The sequence below is a fragment of the Mesoplodon mirus genome (assembly GCF_964341445.2).
Source record: "Mesoplodon mirus genome assembly, chromosome: X".
In the NCBI taxonomy this organism is placed as follows: domain Eukaryota; kingdom Metazoa; phylum Chordata; class Mammalia; order Artiodactyla; family Ziphiidae; genus Mesoplodon; species Mesoplodon mirus.
The window spans coordinates 106,710,834-106,732,318 of record NC_138981.1 but is presented as its reverse complement, the minus strand read 5'-3'; the positions used below and the strand labels follow the sequence as shown (position 1 = coordinate 106,732,318).

The 21,485-nt window shown below is 42.7% G+C and overlaps 1 protein-coding gene across 1 annotated transcript; it reads right to left on the bottom strand.

The window, feature by feature from the left end:
- Positions 1-3,268: 3,268 nt before the first annotated feature.
- TEX13D (TEX13 family member D) lies at positions 3,269-5,007 on the bottom strand (the record flags this gene model as incomplete). The annotated part of the gene is given in 4 exon segments (XM_082609319.1): positions 3,269-3,997; positions 4,079-4,604; positions 4,696-4,788; positions 4,792-5,007. Coding segments are annotated over 4 exon segments (1,497 nt in total). The 3' UTR covers positions 3,269-3,335.
- Between the last annotated feature and the right edge of the window lie 16,478 nt (positions 5,008-21,485).

Here is a 21,485-nt window from a genome sequence, read left to right as displayed (position 1 = left end):
ATAGTCATTTCAGTGGGCTTAGGCATTGATAATCCATGTTAACATACAAATATATTACTTAGTAAGGGTAAAAGGTTAAGGCAGTGTGATATAATGGAAAGAGCGCAGACATTAGAATCAGTAAAATTTTATTTTGAAGCCAGGCTTCACCAATTCCCAAATTTGGGTATTGAGTTATCACATCTAAAAAATGGGGGTAATAATATTCACTTTGAAGAACTATTAATACAGGTACCTATTATACCTTACAGTCACCAAAAGGGTAATGTGCTTAGAGTGCCTAGCACATAGTAAGCACTCAATGGTATTAATGATCTTATGACCATTGATAATCCCTTATACTCATTACCACAGCATCCAGAGCAGAACCCTGAGGGCAGGGAAAGGGAACAACCACTCACTGGGGCTCAGAGAAGTTCAATAACTTGTTTAAGTTCACATAGCTAGTGAACAGCAGAGTAAGTATCTAAACTCAGGTCTAATTCCAAAGCCCAGGTTCTTGCCTAAGAAACCTCCTGCCTTTTCTTGTGTGTACCCATTCCAGAAGAAAGTAGTGATTTGACAGCCTCAGTTATTCAGGTTGCTTTGGAAAAAGTCAGCCCTGAAAGACTGTAATCATATTAAACTATATAAAAGCTATGCACAGGGTGAGTGCTTTCATGTAGACCTAAAGTCATGCCAATGAATAGCAGAGTCCATTTGAAACCATAAATTAAAGCAAATGTAGTGAGATCTAAAATGATCTGCTGGTACACCAAAATGGATTATGCTGGAAAATTCCCAAGTCTCATCTTCCCAGAATTCTACAGAGCTATCAGCATACACAAGTGTATCACAAAGCCATTCTCCAACCCAGAAAACCTAGCTTTGGGTTGATGTCCCTGATGGTCCCCCTCCTCCCCAGCGCCCTCCCGAGTTACCCAGGCGTCCTGGCAATCAGGACTCCGAGGGAAAAGAGAATGCTGGTGGGTCAGGTTCTGTTCTCTGCCCCTTTCCTGTCTCTACACCAAGCAGGTAGCCAGACTCTACCCCCCTTTGCCTCAGGGAACATTTGTCTTGCTAGCTGACTGTCTAAGCCTGGCTGTTCTCCAGAATCCTGAGCACCTTGATGGGATTATGCATGGGGGGAGGGGGCAGTGCCTTGCAGGGCAGAAATGCAGGGGGGGAATTTCTGCTCAGGGGACCTCTGGGAGACAGGGCCTCAGGGAGATGGCTTCTCGGTGCATGTAGGGAGCCTGGACACCAGGCATTAAGGCTCCCAGCCTAGGCAGAAGCCCCCTCCTCACCTCACCTCTCGTGCCCTATGGGCCCAGGAGTAGCAGAGATGCCCACCTTCAAGGAACCATGGGGACTTGGACAGTGAGGGGAGCAGGGACAATCACAATGGATTGAAGACCCTGTAGAATACCCTCTGCCCTCCCATTCTTGAGTAACTCACAGGAAGAGGAGGGGCCTTCAATAGTGAATGAGATTGGATTCTCTGTCACCTCAGTGGGATGCAGGGAACATGCAGATTCAAACTGCCGCTTCTGAGCAAACCTGCCACGAGGTACACACTACACAGAAGACACAGCAAGTAAGTGCACACTCTGTATTACTAGGTAGAATCAGAAAACCTCTGACAAAGGTTGAGCTTGGTGAATGGGGATCTCCCGGGGGAACTCGAGGACACCTTTTGCTCAGACTGGAGGCTGATCTGACTTCCCACCCCCTGGGCTCCACTTGCCTCTGAGAAGCTGGCAGAGAACACACCAAGTGGAAGAGAAGGGCCCAGGAGCATTCTCAAGAGTGCTTGTCCTAGTCCAGTTCTATTTTTAATCCAATTAGTCCTCCCAAGAGAAGCGCCATCCATAGCATGATGTCTGTCCTTGGAATCCATTTTGTTCTTCATCTACTGACCAGAAAGGGGCTTGGGATGGTGGCTGCCTGAAGCTGAGGGCTCAAACACTCCCCCAAGCACTGTCCTTCTTTAAGACAGTCGCCCAGTGGTCTTTCAGGCAACCAGGAAACTAGCTGTCCCTCTCAAGGGAGGAAATCAGGAGAGTAACAGAAAAGTCTTGCCTGCAATTTTGTTAGGCCACTTTTCCACTCTCTGCCACTACTCATTTGTCTCACATGGGACCAGTGAGATGAGCAGTTCGGCAATCAAGTCCTTCCATTAAAGTCTCTTTGTTGCCCCCGGAACTGCAGAAATATCTCAATGTTATTTCATTTGGGCTTACCCAAAGGCCACATTACATGCAAGGCAAAGAAGTCACTCCTGATATAATTTGTATCCCAAATTAGGCTCTCTCCTGTTATCTAACCAAACTCACCAAATCAGGTTATAATGTGTGCACCAGATAATAACATATAAGTCCAGCTCCTAACACATATCAGACAATAACTGTTTAATGAATTAAATGAAATTCGTCACGTTTGCTATCATCTATACAATTTAACACTGCAACCCCCAAATCTTATGAATTAATTCCTTGTCCCAACAGAGAAATTAAATCCTAACAAAATTATTTTGCCCTCCTTTTCCCCCAAGTTCCAAAGCATCTCTTCTTCCCCGACGTCTCACTCTTTTTGGCTTCAGCCAGTGGGGGGGGGGGGGGATGGGGGTCTCACTGAGGTGTGAGTCAGTCAGAAACGAAGAGTTATTTCTTTAGGCTCTTGGAAGATCTTCTAATGGGATAGGTTCAGATTCTTCAGCAACAAGCAAATTCCGTGCGGCTCAGAGACACAAAAATAGGCCCTCACTTATAAAACTTAGAAAACGAGAACAAGAAGCAAACATGAACACCGCAGTAGTTTACAAAGGAACGATAGCATTTTCAAGGAAAAGCAGTGCTCCTAAAATTCCTTATAGCTTATAACCAAAAACACATGGCTGTTCCCAGCCAAAGACATGGCATTTTCTGGAAAACAAGGTTAATAAGAAAACAGGAAAGAGTGAAAAAGGAAAAAACAGTCTTGACTTCAGCTTCTGCAGGGTGTCAACCAATCAGCTTCAGCCATCCAGAATTCAGCACTTGCAAACATAAATGCATTAGGAGAAATTCCTTAAAGAGTGAGTGTGATACTCAAAAGCAATCCGTCTTTGCTCAAGTAAATGAAAAAAAAACAAGAAAGCATATAAATCCATATGTATCTATGTGTGTATGTGTACTCAATGATAAAAAGTTGTTATTTGGGGTAATGGGACAATGAATTATTTTATTTAATTTTCTATATCATAATTTTAGTTACAAATTTTCTGTGAAGTAAATGAGTTACTTTTTAATCAGGAGGGAGTCTTAGGAAACTGGTTTTTCTTTGGAGTATTTCCATTCTTACTTACCTTCCCGAAATCAGCGGGTTTGTCCTGGGTCGGGGCCTCCACTCTCAACTGCCATGCAGACTTTCTTGCATTCATAGCAGGCCTTGCACCACGGAAAATTCATTGCTTTACACCACGGGCACTCCCAATTCACTGAACTGCAGCCTGAGGCAGACTTCTCCTGGTGGTGTGATTCTGAGGCTTTTTTCCCTTTTGGCTGCTTGGTCTTCTGCCCCTGAGGCTGTTGTTTCTTTGGGTTTTCTCTCCCACTAGGGCTCCAGCTGTCCCCCTGGGCGGTTGCCTGAGGCCTCTCTGGACCTCCTTCCTGGCCGAGTCTCCTGTTGAACAGTGGCGGGGGCATCCCCTGGGGCCCTTGTGAACCTCCTTCCTGTCTCTGGCTTCTGCTGACCCCCAGGGGGCCAGTCCCCTGGGGCCTCTCTGGATCCTCTTGCCTGTGACTTCTGCTGTTCCCCAGGGGGATGGTCCTCTGGGATCTTTTGGGAACTTCTCCCTGGCTGTAGCTCCCATTGGCTCCCAGGGGGATCATCCCCTGGGGGCTCTCTGGGCCTTCCTCTTGGTTGAGGCTCCAGCTAGCCCTCAAGTGGACCGTCCCCTGGGGTCTCTCTAGGACTTCTTCCTGGCTGTGGCTCCAACTATCCCCAAGAGGGACCATTCCCTCGGACCTCTCTGGACCTTCTTCGTGACTGAGGCCACAGCTGTCCCTAAGGGGGACCATCCCCTAGGGCCTCTATAGACTTCCTTCCTGGTTAAGACTTCTGATATCCCCTAAGGGGACTGTACCCTGCAGGATCTCAGGACCTTCCCCCTGGCTGTAGCTCCTCTGGTTCCACAGTGGGGCCATCTCCCCGAAAGCCCACGGGCCAGGTGGATAGATCTCCGGAGGCACCTGAAATGGGACGACTCCAGCTTCTGTTTCCATGACTACTGCTGGTGGTACAGGTGGCAAGAATGGGAATCCCATCGGGAATGGTGCATGGAATGGAAATGGGTATGGTATCGGCATTGGCAGAGGGGGTTGCACGGCCTGGGCCCAGAGACTCGGGGGTCCCGGCACATAAAGGACATCCGTCGAGGCTGGCATCTGGCTCTTGAAATACAGCCTGTCATGCTCCCCCATGGCTACCACATCTCTCTGCTGCTCTGCGCTCATGGGCCACTCTGCAGCCCCAAGTTGCTCGGCTCGAGGCCCAGGCACCAACTCTTGGGCCAGTGGGGTGACCTGTGCCGACCTGTCGACCAGGAGCAGCCGCCCACAAAGCACATCGCGCTGTTTCAGCACCTGCGGCAAGGCGGCCCGCGTGAGGTGCAGCTGCGTGACCACCTCCTCGCGCTCCTCGCGCTCCTCGCGCAGGCGCCGCGGCTCAGAGGGCCCAGGAAGCCGCCTCGCGTTCCTCTAGCTTCTGCTGGAGCCGCCGAACCCAGCGCGCCTGCTGCTCCCGCTGCCTCGAGCCCACACGCACGCTCTAGGCCAGCGCGCTCCAGGCACAGGCCCTCTTGATGGTGCACGGCACCTGCAAGTCAGCGACAACGCGCAGCCGATCCTCTACCTCATTCCAGGGCCGCGAGCAGAAGGCCACATAGAAATCGGGGCCGCCCCCGTTCATGAGGACTTCACTGTTGATGAATCTGATCACCTCGTTGTGGCAGAACCCGCTGGCACGGTCCCCAAAGTCCACGGCCATGGCCGCTGCGGCCTAGTCAACCAACCGCCTCACGGGAGATGCCGCCTGCCGCCGCCGCCGGTAAAGCCCCTCACCTCCCGGCTCAGTCCGCCTTCAGTTCTAGCCCAGTCCTGGCCTCTTCCTCGGCCTCTTTCCTCTGTCACGGTCCGGCTTTCCTCACAGAAAGTAAAGCAGAGCCCCTCACTGCGCCAACCCCAAAAGGGCAGACGCAGAGACCACGCGTCACGGGCGAGCTCCGAGTCGCCCCCGCAAGGCCTGCTGGGACTAACCTCGCTGCCAGAGCCCCACTTCCGGGTGAGCAGGACGGAAGCTGCACTGCGTGCCGCAGTGAACCCAGACGTGGCAGAAGGGAGGGGGGAGTTGGAGCAGGCAGCGGGGCGCAGGCGCACAGTGGCAGCTGGCGTAACGGATCCCTTGGAGATGCTAATAGTTGCCAATCCCACACCTAGGGCCTGCAACCACACACACACACACACACTCCTGTTCTAAAAGGAAGGGTGAGTCAATGGAGGTCAGAGAACTTCTGGGGGAGGGAGGGAATTGAGGTGGAGGAGACTGGGGCTGCAAGACCCCTAGTTTAGGGAGGTAAATAGGTAAACATATAAGAGGAGGGAACACTTTCTAACTCATTAATGAGACTAGTATTATGTTGTTACCAAAACCAGACAAAGACATCACAAGAATAGAAAACTATAGACCAATATCCTTTATAAATATAGATGTAAAGCTTCTCAACCAAATACTAGCAAATGGAATCCAGCAGCACATTAAAAGAATTATAAAACATGATTAAGTGGGATTTATCTCAGGAAAACAAAGATGGCTCAATAAATATTGGTGTAAAACACCATATTACTAGAATGAAGGAAAAAACCCACATGATCATCTAATAGATACCAAAAAAACTTTTGAAAAAATGCAACACACTTTCATGAGAAAAAAAAAAAAGAACTCAAAAAACAAAGTAGAAAGGAATGTCCTCAACCTGATAAAGGGCATTTATGAAAAACCCATAGCTAACATTATACTCCATGGTGAAAGATTCAAAGCTTCCCCGCTAATATCAGGAACAGATAAGAATGCCAGTTGTACCCCTGCTATTCAACATTGTCCTAGAACGTCTAGCCAGAGGAATTAGGTGAGAAAAAGAAAAGCTATCCAGCTCGGAAAGGAATAAGTAAAACTGTTTCTCTTTATAAAGGACATGATCCTATATAGAGAAATTCCCAAAGAATCTACAAGAAAGTTACTAAAACTAATAAACAAATTCAGCACAGTGGCAGGGTACAGGATCAACATGCCAAAATCTGTGGTATCTCTGTACGCTAGCAATGAGTGATTCCATTTCCAGAAAATTAAGAAAATAATTTCACTTTCAATACTATCAAAAGAATGAAATACTTAGGAATAAATTTAACCAAAGAGGTACAAGGCTTATACACTGAAAACCACAAAACACTGCTGAATGTGAAGGAAACCTAAGTAAATGGAAAGACATCTCATGTTCATGAATTGGAAGATGTCAAAGTGATCTACAGATTCAATGCAGCGCCCCAACAGACTTTTTTCTTTTCTTGCAAAAATGTAAAAGCTGATCCTAAAATTAATATGGAATTTCAAGGAGCCCTAATAGCTAAAACAATCTTTAAAAAGAAGAATAGGGACTTCCCTGGCAGCCCAGTGTTTAAGAATCTGTGCTTCCACTGCAGGGGGCCCGGGTTGGATCCCGGGTCAGAGAACTAAGATCTCGCATGCTGCGCAGTGCGGCCAAAAAAAAAGAATAAAGTTGTAGGATTCATGCTTTCATGCTTCCTGATTTCAAAACTTATAAGATTAGAGTATCAAAACAGAGTGATACTGGCATAAAGATAGACATGCAGATCATTGGGATAGAGTTGAGAGTCCAGAAATAAATCTATCACCTCTGGTCAATTGATTTTTGACAAGGGCACCAAGACCAGCCAACGGGAAAGGAATAGTCTCTTCAACAAATGGTTTGGAGATAACTGGATATCCACAGGTAAAAGAATGAAGGTAGACTATTACCTCAGCTCATATACAAAAATTAACTCAATTTTTTGGTTTTGTCTGTTGTTGCTACTTGTTATTGTCATTTTAGTTACTTTTCTAAATTATTTTTGTAAAATTTCCATTTATCATATGTGGCCACTGAAGTCTGTGTTCCTTAGTTTAGTGGTCAACTAGTGTATTGACAGAGTATCTATAAACACCTAAAGCCCAATAATATTTTTTAAAAGAGTTTTTAAAACTCTCCCCACTCTCTGAAGATTGTCTGTGTTGGGACACGCCTTCAATGCTTAGCCAGGCCATTTACAATACTGCCCTCACCTTTACTTCCTGCTTGTGCAGAGCCTGAAGGTTAGCCAGAGGTGAAAGTTTAGGATCTTTTCTGAGGATTAGGCCTTTTCTGAACATGTGTCCAGTCTTGGGCATATGCATGGCCTTCTCAATTCCCTGACTTAAGCAGGAGCTTTTAAAAACTCTCACTCCCCTGTAGATTTCCTTTCCCAAATTCTTTCTTACCAGGCTTTTTGATCTGTCTCTTGCTTGTCCTGACTGCTATCCCTTGCCCCAAGCTGCTCTGGCCAATACTTTTGCCTTCAAGTGCTTTTGGCAAATGCCACTTGTGGGAAGCCATCCCAGACCTGGGAATGCTCTGAACTGGGTGAAACAAAGGCAAGCCCTTGTGTACCAGTCCTTCCAGGAGCCACTAGACAGATTGAAATAAACAACCACAATTCTTTGAGAATAAGGTCTGTAATGGCTCCCTCAGGTACTCGGCAACCTGCACCAGGGGTACAGGCTGCTGTCTTCATGGCTGCCTCCCATCTGGTATGTGGGGAAGGGTTGGTAGGCAATTTAAAACACCAGAGAACTCTCTTGCTGCAATGCAGCAGCTTCTTTCTTCGTTAAGCTTTCCCCGGTTGTTATACGTTTTCAACTAGACTCCAGAGTTCTGTAAAAGTTGATTTTGACAGGTTTTGCCAGCTCATTAGTTGCTTTAATGGAGGGATGGAGCCCTGGGGTTCCCTACTCTGTCATTTTTGGTATAAAGAAAGCTATCATAGCCCCAGACCATTAATAATCCAAGTAAGATTAATTTCATCTCCTTGTCATCTCTCATTCATCCTTCCAGCTCAGCTATCACCTCCTCCAGGAAGACCACTCTACAAGCCATACTGTAATTAGTTTTTTATTCTTCTTTTTCACCAACTAGACCTAGTCGCTCCAGAGCAGAGACTGTATCCTTTCATTTCTGGATCGCTAGCACCTAACATAGTTCTACTTACATGATAGCGCTTATAAATGCCAAAGGGAAGGAGAACAGAATAATGGAAGATGGGGGTAAAGAAAGAGGGAGAAACAGAAACAGACGATTCCATGACTTCTATAATCCTGTTTAAAATTCAAACTGAAACCTATAAGGGGATGTCCTTGTCATGGTTTCAATTTTTTTAAAAAGTAATTTTGGGAATTCCCTGGTGGTCCAGTGGTTAGGACTCGGTGACGTGACCACCCCCCGCCCCAAAAAAAGTAATTTTGTTAAAGACATACACATCCCTAAAGAAAAAAATTCACCATAGCCAAACTGTTGCATGTATCTTGTGGGGAAGTGCTTTCATACAATGTTAAACTTTATAACAACATCAAACTATTTTTAAATTAATGCAACAACACTTCATAAATGCCAAGGTATTTTAAAATTATTAAATTTAAGATACATTTGATCTTTAAGACCTTTATGGAATCAATTTCCACTGTACTGAAACAGGAAAGTGATAGATAATGGCCTGTAAAGTGAGATTTTAAAAGTAACCTGACTGAGTTATCACTCTTGATGAAACAATGATAACATCACAAATACCACCACACTTTACTTTGCAGGTGTGCAAGTTTGCAAAGTGCGAATATATGTTTACAAGAGAATAGAACAATTCAATTGCATAAATTAATCAATCTGAGAAACCACATTAAAAACATAGCTAATTTTTACATGATTTTCAGTAAGTTCATATACTTTCAATTTTAGTGTAACCTCTGTCACAAAGCCTTCATAACAACTTTAAATGATAATCATTGATGATAAAGGAAGGAAAATAACATTTTAAAGTTCATCATATTAGTATGTATCTACGCTTGTGCAGATTTAATCTCCCAGGAATCAGAGGTGGTAAATAGAATAGAGAAAAGGCATATACAGTAAATATAAGCTATATATGCTGAGTACTGAGGAACAGTTTTATACTGCTTTAGGAAAATTTACACCTTTTATTACAAAGGCTTTCTTTTCTTGTACTTTGCACCCACAGTGACCTCTGCGATATAGCTGCCCAGAAGATGCCAAAAGAAAAGAGAAGAGGCACCTAGGCAGTTAATCTCAGAAATACTAGAGCCACGTTCCCTGAATTCTTTTCCCCATGTGAGCACAATACATGGGCAGGAAACCATAGTAGATAATCAACCCAAGTGTGAGCATAGCTGAACACAATATCACATTGTAAGTAAATATAGCTTACAATTAATTTCATCTGACCCATATTGACAACTTGCATAGTTATTATTGTCTATATGGTAAAATTAGCCACGAAGAGTAAGTAGATTCTGTAAATTCATTTTACACAGACAAACTGGATTTTTGTATTTCCTTTCTCCATGTTAGTTCTCAAGTATCTGTAGGTAACATCACTACTGAACATTTTCCCTGAAATCGCTCACAATTTTATGTCTTCCTACCCCCATTCCCACCACAAACACACTCATATACACAACCTCTTACATCTGCTCACATTCCAAGGTGCCCTGGAGAACTCAAGGAGGCAGGAACTCTGGGGCATTAAGCTCCAGCTGACTAACTGACTGGCAAGTCATGCTTGGATCACCACACTTGGAGGACAGGGCAAGGACAGATGAGCCATCAGCCAAGTGCCGCGGTGTGAAACAAAGAGGAACGGACTCTCAGTCCCCAAGGATCTGAGAGTCTTAAGATTGGTACAGAAGGTAGGGGGCTGAAGCAGAAGGGGAGGAACCAAGTAAGTGGCAGATCTGTGAGCAGCTAGTTATCTCAGGACAAGCATAGGCTGACTGGTACAGAAAAACTGGGGATGCAGCCTTTGGGAAAAATCACTGGACTAGAATTGGAGGAAATTAACAGGCCCTTTTTGCCCTAGCAGTTCTTAGAAATAGCTTACCAACAGCACCATCTCCAAAATACATTTATATTATTAATATACATTCATTTATACTAGAGTGTAAAATGACTACTGCTCTGGTTTTGATCTGAAGGCAAGGAGGAGACTTTTGAGGGCACTGGATACCTAAAGGTCAATAGGCTATAGCTGATGACTGAATAACAGGAAGAGGTGAAGTCAACTTCTGTTTTTCTCTGGTGAGGGTAGCACTGACAAGCCTAACCCCATGCCACCTCACAGCCTTTTTTTTTTTTTTAAATGCCACTTAAGGTATCCCTGTGATTTTTCCATAACCTTTTTGACCCTTGCTCAGTGGATTCCATTTAGCTATTAGAAAGGAATGGGCAACAGGCAGTGCTGATAGGACTTTATCCAGAGTTCCCGAACCTGAGAAGGACATAAAGCCATTGGTAGAAGAAATCAGTTATCCTTCCAGACTTGCCTCAAGGCTGAGAAGAAAGGATGGTGGCTTCTTTACCAGCTCTGCCAGGGTCTGAGCTCCACACTCCACTACTGTCCTGCTCTTCACAAGTCAGTGACTAGGAAGACAGCAGACCACTCTAGAGGCACCATCTCTTTCTACGGAAATTTGAGATTAAAACCTTGTACTAGATAGGGGCACTCATTACCCACCACCCCAAGAAACACAGACTTATACAAACGCTTCAGGGGAGACAGACACTGTACCCAACAGAGCAGCACAATGAGAGGGCAACATTCCCGCCCTGCTCTCTCTGCTCAAGGGCACGCTCGGCACTGTACACTCCCCAGAGGTGTATCTGCTCTGAAGTGCCACCCATCATCTCTCTCTGGAATGTACTTTTTCCCATCTGCTCTGACCCAAGCTGAGTGAATGCTTTGGACACTTTCTTGCTGGTAATAATAACAGCTGTGATTTAGGGAATGCTCACGTGGTGACTATGCAAAAAAAAAAAAAAAACCTATATATTACCTCATTGAATCCTCATAACAACTTTATGAATTACAGGTACAATTATTATCCCTTTTTACAGATAGGAAACTGGGGCTCATAAAGAATAAGTAATTTGCCCAAGATCACACAGCTAGGAAGTGGTGGATCTAACACGTTGGTGAAGACGGCATACTTGTTTTTGATCTTTTTCTTTAAAGAAATGTAATGTTAGTGATACAACTACAGTTCTCCTCCAACACATTTTCTCCTTCTCTCCCTTCCTCCTTCTTCCTCTGAAAGTAACCCAAGGTTGGTGTATATCTTCATGGGTATGCTTTTATAAATATGTATTTACCCATAAATAATATATAGTATTACCTCTGTGGTAAATGGTATCAACTGTTTTCAAACTTGCATTTTTCACTTTACATGATGTTTTCTAAATCCTCACATGTTGATAACTATAAATCAGTTCATTCATTTTTAACTGCTGTTTAATATTTCACTCTATGAATGTGCATTTTCCAGTTTTTTCACCATTAGCAACAGCTGTGATCAACAACACTGTACATGTCTACTGGTGTATATATGTGAGTATATGCCTAGAAGTGGAATTTTCCCCATACAGGCACCTCCAATTTTATTATACATTGCTGAATTGTTCTCCAGAATGGTCTTAATAGTTTATAGTTCAGTCTGATTACAAATACAGAATTTCTGCATTTCAGAACTTACTAAACAGAGTCATCTTAAACATAATAGCAGAGCTGAGACAACTGATGCCTAAGAGAAACAGTGTAAGATAGTGGTTCCCAAGCCATTGATTCCCATCCCAATGTCCAGCAGAATTATCCAGTGGACTTATAGAATGCAGATCTCCAGGCCTGGCCCCAGACAAAATGCTCCCAGGTGATCCTGATGCAGTTGATCTGTTAATTAGAGTTTGTAGACCACTGGTCTCAGCTACATTCTGACCATACCCTCACTATTCAAGATTTTTTTCATCTTTAACCATATGTTAATTTAGACTATTAGAAAGCAACACATATGTCTGCATTAGCTGCTCCCCTTTACACATTACCATAGAATATGTGTTTGGCTTTTACTAAGGGCTGTCATAGAAGAACCATGTAAGAATCGGGAGGGAAGAGGGTTGAAATTAGGTAATTCTGCTTCATTCTGCTGTATTCTGTATTAAGATTGCTAATTAAGAAAAAATAGTCTTGTTTTCACTGCCCCAAATTCATCAACAGCAGCCAGACAAGGAAAGGGGAAGAACCTTATGCTGTAAATTTTCAAAAGAGATAACCAGGGGAAAGGAGTATCTAGTGCTTCCAAACCCACCTCCATTCCCATAATTAGTACTGAGGAAAGAAGGAGTGTTCACAAAAACCTGACAACTTTTCATGAATTTTCTTCAATTTATAGAGACATGGCATGCAAGGATGAGTAGGAGTAAAATTGCCTAATTTTTCCTGAGTCAGTTTTTTTTTTTTTTTTTTTTTTTTTGCAGTACGCAGGCCTCTCACTGTTGTGGCCTCTCCCGTTGCAGAGCACAGGCTCCGGACGCGCAGGCTCAGCAGCCATGGCTCACGGGCCCAGCCGCTCTGCGGCATATGGGATCTTCCCGGACCGGGGAATGAACCCGTGTCCCCTGCATCGGCAGGCGGACTCTCAACCACTGCACCACCAGGGAAGCCCCGAGTCAGTTTTGATGTAATCTTTTTCTAGGAATTTTCCAATTTCATCTAATGTTTTCGATATAGTCTTTTATAATATACTCTTATCATGTACTTAATGTCTGTGGCATATGTAGTGATGTCTAATTTTTTGTTTTCGTGTTTTCTTGATCAGTCTTGCTAGAGATTTGTTAACTTTATTGTTCTTTTTTTGTAAGAACTTTTGGTGTTGCTGGTCTACTCTGTTGTATTATTATTTTATATTCTGTTTCATTAATTTCTGTTCTTACTGACAATGTTGAACATTATCTGAGCTTTGTGCTCCCACCCTTTAGTACTCCCGCCAACTTGCAAAGGACCACCCTGCCCTCACATATCCCTAAAGAAGACACACCTTCTCCACTCTTCCTCAACACCTCAAGTAAGATCCATCTTCATCACTCCTCGTGAATCTCATAAGACTTACCTACAATTCCCTTATTTACCTGCTTCTATAAAACCCCAGACCCCTTCCTTTTGAGACATGCTTAAGGAATATTCACCTGATTGCAATAGCTTGTATAAAATTATCTCCTTAAATGTCCAGTGATTTTGTCTTTCACATCATCTTTATTGTTTTCTTCTTTCTGCAATCTTTGGACCAATTTTTTTTTTTAACTTTATGAGGTTAGCTTTTTAACTTTCAACTTTCTTCTTTTTAATATATACACACTTAAGGCTGTAACTTTCCCTCCAGGTACTACTTTAACTGCATCCCACAAATTTTGATATGTAATATATTCATTGTTGTGAAGTTCAAAATATCTCTTAATTTCCAATGTCTTATTTGATCCAAGTCTTATTTCAAAATCTATTTCTTAATTTCCCAAATGTGAGGGTTTTCTGGATATATTTTTGTAATTCATATCTAATTCAATTGCATCAAAGTTGGAAAGTATATTCTCTGAGATTTTAATTATTTGAAATGTTAGGCATATCATTACAGCCCAGTTCATGATCATATTTGATAAGTGTTCCACATATCCTTGAAAAAAATTATATTCTGCAGTTTTTGGTATAGTATTCAATATCCTTTCATTAGCTCAAATTTGTTCATTGTACAATTTGAGCAACAAAATAAATAATAATATTGGATTATAACTCAGAATAAAATAAATATCCAAGAGTCTCTACACATATAAATAAATGATTGAATAAACATATAAATGGGGGAGAAGGGACAAATCTCCCATGCAAAAGAATTTGAAACAAACTATGTAGATACCCTACCCTAAAGGAGGGGGAGCATAACACCCCATTCCTTGAGTGTAGGCTGGAATTAATGGCTCAATTCCAAAGAATAGACTATGAAAAAGGGAAAATAGTAACTTCACAGTGGAAAAACCTGGCAGACACCACCTTAACCAAGTGATCAGAGCTAACATCATTGGTGATGAGTCATACTGAAATCACATACCCCCCTCATAAGATGCAAGAGATGGGTACTTCACTTGTATGGTGTTCTTTCCAAAAACCCATAACCCCAGAGAAATCATGAAATTTCAATCATGATAAAGTATCACATCAAACAAACCCAAATTGATGGACATTCTACAAAATACTTGATCATTCAAATTTAGCCAAGGTCATGAAAGACAAAGACTGACAAATTGTGACATACTGGAGGAGACTAAGGACACATGACAACTAAATGCAATGTGGTATCCTGGATTGGATATTGGAAAAGAAAAAGGAAAAAGAAAATATTGATAATTTGGACTTTGTTCAAATTAAGAACTTCTGTCCATCAAAAGAGACCATTAAGAAAAGGAAAAGACAAGCCACTTGTAATACATATATACCAGCGGTACCCAACCTTTTTGGCACCAGGGACTGGTTTCGTGGAAGACAATTTTTCCACGAAAAATTGGGGTGGGGGGGAGGATGGTTCAGGCAGTAATGTGAGCGATTGGGGGGATGGTTCAGGCAGTAATATGACTGATGGGGAGCAGCAGATGAAGCTTCACTCGCTTGCCTGCTGTTCACCTCCTGCTGTGTGGCCCAGTTGATATATACAATAACAGACTCATGGCAGACTAAAGAAAGAACTTCTACAAATCAACAAGAAAAAGACAGACAACCTAATTTTTTAAATGGCACGTCACAAAAATACTGAATAAGCACTTCACAAAAAGGATAGCCAAATGACTGTTAAACACGTGAAAATATGTTCAGCATCATTAGTCATCAAGGAAATGCAAATCAAAACAGTGATACACCACTAAGTACCTATTAGAATGGCTGAAATTTAAAAGTCTGACAGTACCAAGTGTTTACAAGGATGTGGAGCAACCAAAGCTCTCATACATTGCTTATGGGTGTGTAAATTAATGCAATCACTTCAGAAAACTATTCGACAATATTTTCTAAAGCTTAATACTAGCCTACTCCCAGATCCAGTAATTCTATTCCTAGGTACACAGCCAAGATAGTTGATACCCAAGATAGTTGAGTGCATATGCCCTTCAAAAGACATGCACAAGAGTATAATAGCAGCTTTTTTATAATGGCCACAAACTAGAAACAAGTCAAATGTTCATCAGTAGTAGAATGAATAAATAAATTGTGGCATATTCATACAATGGAATATGAGCAGCAGCAATAGAAAAGGACAGTCTACTGCCACACACAAAAACATGGTTGGATTTCACATACATAATGTTAAACAAAAGAAGCCAGAAACAAGAATACTTTCAGTATGATTCCATTTATATGAAGTTTGAGAACAGGCAAAATTAATGAATTGTAATGTGATGAAAAAAATGGCCACAAGCTTTTTTGCAGCTCCTGCCATCAGGCAGTAGAGTTTATTTCTCCACTCCTGGAATCTGGGATGGCCTTGTGTTTTACTTTGACTGAAAGAATGCAGTGGAGGTGATACTGTACAACTTCTGGGCAATTTGCTGTGCCTTCTTGCTGCCCTGAGATCTCCATGTGAAGCAGCCCAGTCTAACCTCTTTGAGGATTAAATACCCTTGTGGAGAGTGGGGCCCAGCTGACAGCCAGTACCAACCACCAGATACATGTATGACACCATCTTGGACCATCCAGCTCCAGTCAAGCTGTCAAATGACTGCAACCAATGAGTGACCACAGGTGAGACCAGCAGAAGAATTTCCAGTTGAGTCCAGCCTAAATTCCTGACCACATAATTATGAGCAAATAAAATGGTTGTTTTGTTGTATTGATCCACCAAGTTTTGGAGTGGTTTGTGATAGACAACTGATACATTGATATAAGACAGAATACCGGTTACCTCTTGGGGGTGGATATTGACTGAGAAGGAGCATGTGATAGCATGGTAGATTTATTTCGTATCTTGATTTGAGTGGTGGTTATGCAGGTGTATATTTACACACTACACAGGTGTATATTTATATAAAGTTCATCAAGCTGTACACTTAAAATTTGGACATGTTTTATATGTTAAAACCAATAATTTGTTTTAAAGGCAAGGTCCAGTTTGGTTTGGTTCTCCCTGAGTTTGGTAGGCAGAATAATGCCCCAAAGATGTCCTAATCCTTGGAACCTGTGAATGTGATAGGTTACCTAGAAAGAGGGAATTAATGTTGTGGATGAAATTATATTTGCTAATCAGCAGATAGGGAGATTATCCTGGATTATCCAGGTGGGTCCAATGTCCTTAAAAGGGGAAGCAGGATGCTGAAGAGTAGAGTCGGAGGGAGATGTGACTACAGAAGAACGATCAGAAAAATGCAACATAATCTGGCTTTGAAGATGGAGGAAGGGGACCATGAGCTAAGGAATGCAGGTGGCCTCTAGAAACTAGGAAAGACAAGGAAATGCATTCTCTCCTAGAGTCTTCAGTGGGAACTAGCCCTGCCAGTACCTTGATTTTAACCCAGTGAAACCTATTTCAAACTTCTGAGTTATAGAACTGGAAGATCCTAACTTCTTGTTGTTGTAAGTCACTAATGTTTGTAGTAATTTGTTACAGCAGCAATAGAATACGAAGCAACTGACCTCAGTGGATCTAGTTATAGCTCTTAGTGGCCAGCAATCTCATTTTACACCTAACTCCTTCCTCCCTAGTAAGGCAGCTCTAGAGGAGCCAGGGCAAGAACAGTTCTCTTGTGCACAGCCTCAGAAAACCAAGACCATGGGCTGGCTTCATGGGTGTACAACCTGTGCAGTTGCACAGGGCCTTATGCTTAGAAGGGCCTCGCCCTTGGTTTAATGCTTTGCTGTTACTGTCTTGAAATTCTTAATAATTTTTGAACAAGCGGTCCTGCATTTTCATTTTGCACTGGGCGCCACAAATTATATCGTCAGTTCTGCTGCCACTCCCTGCACTCCTCTTTACTCAGTGCCAGCGCCAGCCCACCAGACCGGCCTCTCTTTAAATTGTTGGTAAATTTATTTCATGGGTCCTATTATCCTTCCCTGGCATTAGGCCTTAAAAATGGCCACTCTCTCTAACTTGATAGATCCTCCTAACTCCAAATCTCAGGACAGAGAGGCTGGACATATCATTCTTTTCCCTCCCTGGACTTCTCATGGTGACTGGCCCACCCTTGCCCCAGACGTATGTACATCTGTCTGGTGAACATCTGCGTAACTGAGATGGCCTCTCAAAGATCTGCTCCAGGGTGCCCTTCTGACTGCTTGTACGGAAAGTAACTGGCAGCTTCTTTCTCTGAAGAGGAGAAAATATAATTACAGTCAGCCCTCGGTATCCTCAGGGGGTTGGTTCCAGATACTACAATCTGAATACTCGAGTCCCTTACATAACTGGCGTAGTATTTGCACATAATCTACACACATCCTCTCATAGACTTCAAATCATCTCTAAATTACTTGTAGTACCTAATACATTGTCACTGCTATGTAAATAGTTGTAAATACAATGTAAATAGTTGCTGGCGTGGCAAATTCAAGTTTTGCTTTCCGGAACTTTCTAGAATTTTTTTCTAATATTTTTGATCAGTGGTTGGTTGGATCCATGAAATTGGAACCTGTGTATACAGAGGGCTGATTGTATATTGGATAGGACACTCACTACAGGTAGAACAGTAGTGCTTGGTGATGTTAATAAGTGTGACAGAAAAAGGAGTTATGTGGCCAAGGAACTTTGTCAAACTGAGTTTGAAAAATTAAATAGCTTTTTTTCCTGGAGGACTTCTCAGCTCTCTTAATGTGCTAAAGGACATTATGACTCTCCGAAGTGGGGATTGAGAGAGAACTAAAGTATGTAGTGCTTCACGAACTTATTTGACAAGGGACCTCTTTTCTCCTAGGGAATCATGCAGGACTAATTTTCCACAGAAAAAGGTTAGGGAAATTGTCTCCTAAACAAATTAGGCCCTTACCAGGCTGAACCTTTAGTTTATCTCCTTTTGCATTAACTATAACCTTGCAAACAAACACATACTTAAGTGAGAAGACTTTTTTTGTCTGTAACTCCTCCCTTCCACTGCCCCTCTGCTCACATATATACTCTATACAGAAGGACAGCAGCCTAGAGAGTAGAATTCAAATTCATGCTTCTTGAGTGGGGTGATGATGGTGATAGTGATGGTGATAATGATGATGATAGCTAACGTTTATCAAGCACTCATTCTGTACCAATAAGCTCTGTTCTAAGCACTTGTCACGTATCGTTTTATTTAATACCATGGCCTAGTTTTAATTAATACCCCGCAGAAAAAGAGAATACCCAGGGCTTCCCTGGTGGCGCAGTGGTTGAGAGTCCGCCTGCCGATGCAGGGGACACGGGTTCATGCCCCGGTCTGGGAAGATCCCACATGCCGCGGAGCGGCTGGGCCCGTGAGCCATGGCCGCTGAGCCTGTGCGTCCGGAGCCTGTGCTCCGCAACGGGAGAGGCCACAACAGTGAGAGGCCCGCGTACCGCCAAAAAAAAAAAGAGAATACCCTGCATTTGTAATGCAGGAGCCTCAGTTTACAATTGATAAATCTCAGTGGACACCGCTGATGGTAGACCCAGCGTTTTTTTGTCACAGGGTAGCAGCATTTCCAGTGGCACATCTCCACCCAAAGGATTAGAGAATTCCTTTTCTGTTCATAAAACGAACAAACCAAACCAAGCAAACAAACCTTATAAAACCAACAGCAAACTACTGACAGCTTAATTGTAAACCTGCGAGGGATGAAGCTGAAACACCTGGCATTTTTTCCATTCAAATATACATCAGTGAATGACTGATGATACTGCCGTTCAAGAAAGCTAAGATTTGTTCTGGAAGCTGGGAAGTGATTACTCGAGTGAGCTCTAAAGCAACTGCTGGGGGAAATATGCTCTCAGCCTCTGAAGTTACACTCAGGTCATAAAATATTTCTATGAACACATGTAGAGGATGTTCAGCTAATGGAATATTGAACACAAAAAAGGAGAACTCACTTGGTTTTTATCTTTTATATAAAAAAGTAATAATAAAAGCCAACATGGGCCTCCCTGGTGGCGCAGTGGTTGAGAGTCCGCCTGCCGATGCAGGGGATACGGGTTCGTGCCCCGGTCTGGGAGGATCCCATATGCCGCGGAGTGGCTGGGCCCGTGAGCCATGGCCGCTGGGCCTGCGCATCCGGAGCCTGTGCTCCGCAACGGGAGAGGCCACAACAGTGAGAGGCCCGCATACCGCAAAAAGAAAAAAAAAAAAAAAAAAAAAGCCAACATGATGGCTGTTACTCTCACAACAAATACCTTTACAACACAAATTTCTTCAGGCCCCTCTAGCCTGTGGATACTACAGAACTAAATGTAATCAGCAAATTTTACTGCTTCTTCCACTCAGTGCACCCAAAACCCCAACTTCTTCAATTAAGGGCCTTCTAGGCATTCCTGGGGAATGGATATCACCTACGAGCACAAACAACTCTAACCACTGTCTAATCAACTGCCATGTGGTTTCTGCCATTTTTTCTGCTTCTACCTTCCGTACCCACTCTCTTTGCTGGGCATTATGGCATCAGCCAGGCACCACTGTCCCCCTCTAGTCATCTTCTGCCATCTTCTACCAGGCTTCTCGATGTCTCATTGAAGCTGAGGCACTGGAGTCTAGAGATGTCAGATCTGCATGGTGCTGTGTGGACAAGTGGGGAAGAAGGCTGCTTATGCCCTATTATCTTTTTTAGTGAAAGGAGGAAGAGTGGATACTTTAAGTGAACTAAAAGCCTCATCATTCTTATTGGGAGCATGCAGATATCGTTTTCATCATAAGCTACCAAAGGGGAGCAGAATTTGCAACATGAAACTATACCTCTTTGGCATAAGGATTATTTTAAGTTGGTTTTTTTTTTAAAAAAAAAAAAACAGCAGACACAGGAGAAGCCCTGAAAACCATGTAGAAGTTACCCTTTTATGAGAGAAATTTACATATATTAGAATTCATTAAGGAAATCTCCATTTGTAAGGCACTCACGTCTCTCTTTCTCTCTTGTCTTTCCCCCAAGAAAAGGAGGGGAAGGTGACTAAATCTTTAGAAACTCTTACCAATGGAGAGGGCAATGACTTAAAGTGTCATAACAACCTTACCCTTGTTTACTGTGCTTTTCCTGGCAACCTCCCATAACTGCCCCTGCCCCCAACATCTTTTGTCTTTAGCTGGAGATGGTATTTAAGGTGTTGACTTGGGCCATTTCAGAGTTACTTTGTTTTCCTGGGTCTCTCCCATGTATGCAGGAGAAATACGTGCTACTAAACTTCTGTTCATTTTTCTCATTTAATCAGTGTTTCATTACAGGGAGGGGTCTCAGCCAAGAATGTAGAGGGTAGAGGGGAAATAATTTTTCCTCCCCTACAGTACTCAGTCTCACATTTAAATGGACAGGGAGACAAATCTGAGTGATTCTATTTTCCTTAAATAGGAGTTCCTGACCTTTTTGTATGCCATGCACCCCTTTGGCAGTCTGGAGAACTCTATGGACCCTTTCTTAGAATAATGTTCTTATATGCATAAAATAAAATACATCAGATTACAAAGGAAACCAATTATGTTGAAATACAGTTTTTCAAACAATTTGGGTTTTTTTGTTTGTTTGGCCTCGCTGCGTGGCATGTGGGATCTTAGTTCCCCAAACAGGGATTGAACTTGCACCCCCTGCAGTGGAAGCACAAGTCTTATCACTGGACCACCAGGGAGTCCCTATCAAACACTTTTTAAACACAAATTTTATATGGTAATATATATGCTTTTTATTAGCTTGTTAAATAAATGATCTAGCAGCAAGTCTAACACCACAATAATTCAAAGTAGTGCATGAGTAAATAATATTTTGAGACATTTGAAAAAAACTGCAGTGTGGTATAAAAATATCTATGATTTGTTTCCATGACAGAGTGACAGATACTGCTACTCCATTGTGGTTTGTTGCCTATGTTCATAATTGGGGGAAAATGCTAAATTTCAAAGCTGTAATTGTTTTCCCTTCCAAGTTCACAGACCCCATGAATTCTATTCCTGAAGTCCAGGTTAAGAATCACTGCCTTAGAATGAGTTCTCTTTAAAAAGTACTCATAGGGCCTCATCCTAAAAGACTTATAGCTGCTCGTCCCTGCAGTTCATTGCATAAGCCCAGACAAATCCAAATCCCAGCCAGGACTCAAGCTGGGAACCCTACTATATTTAGATGAAATGTTTTTAAAACTAGATGGGTCTATTA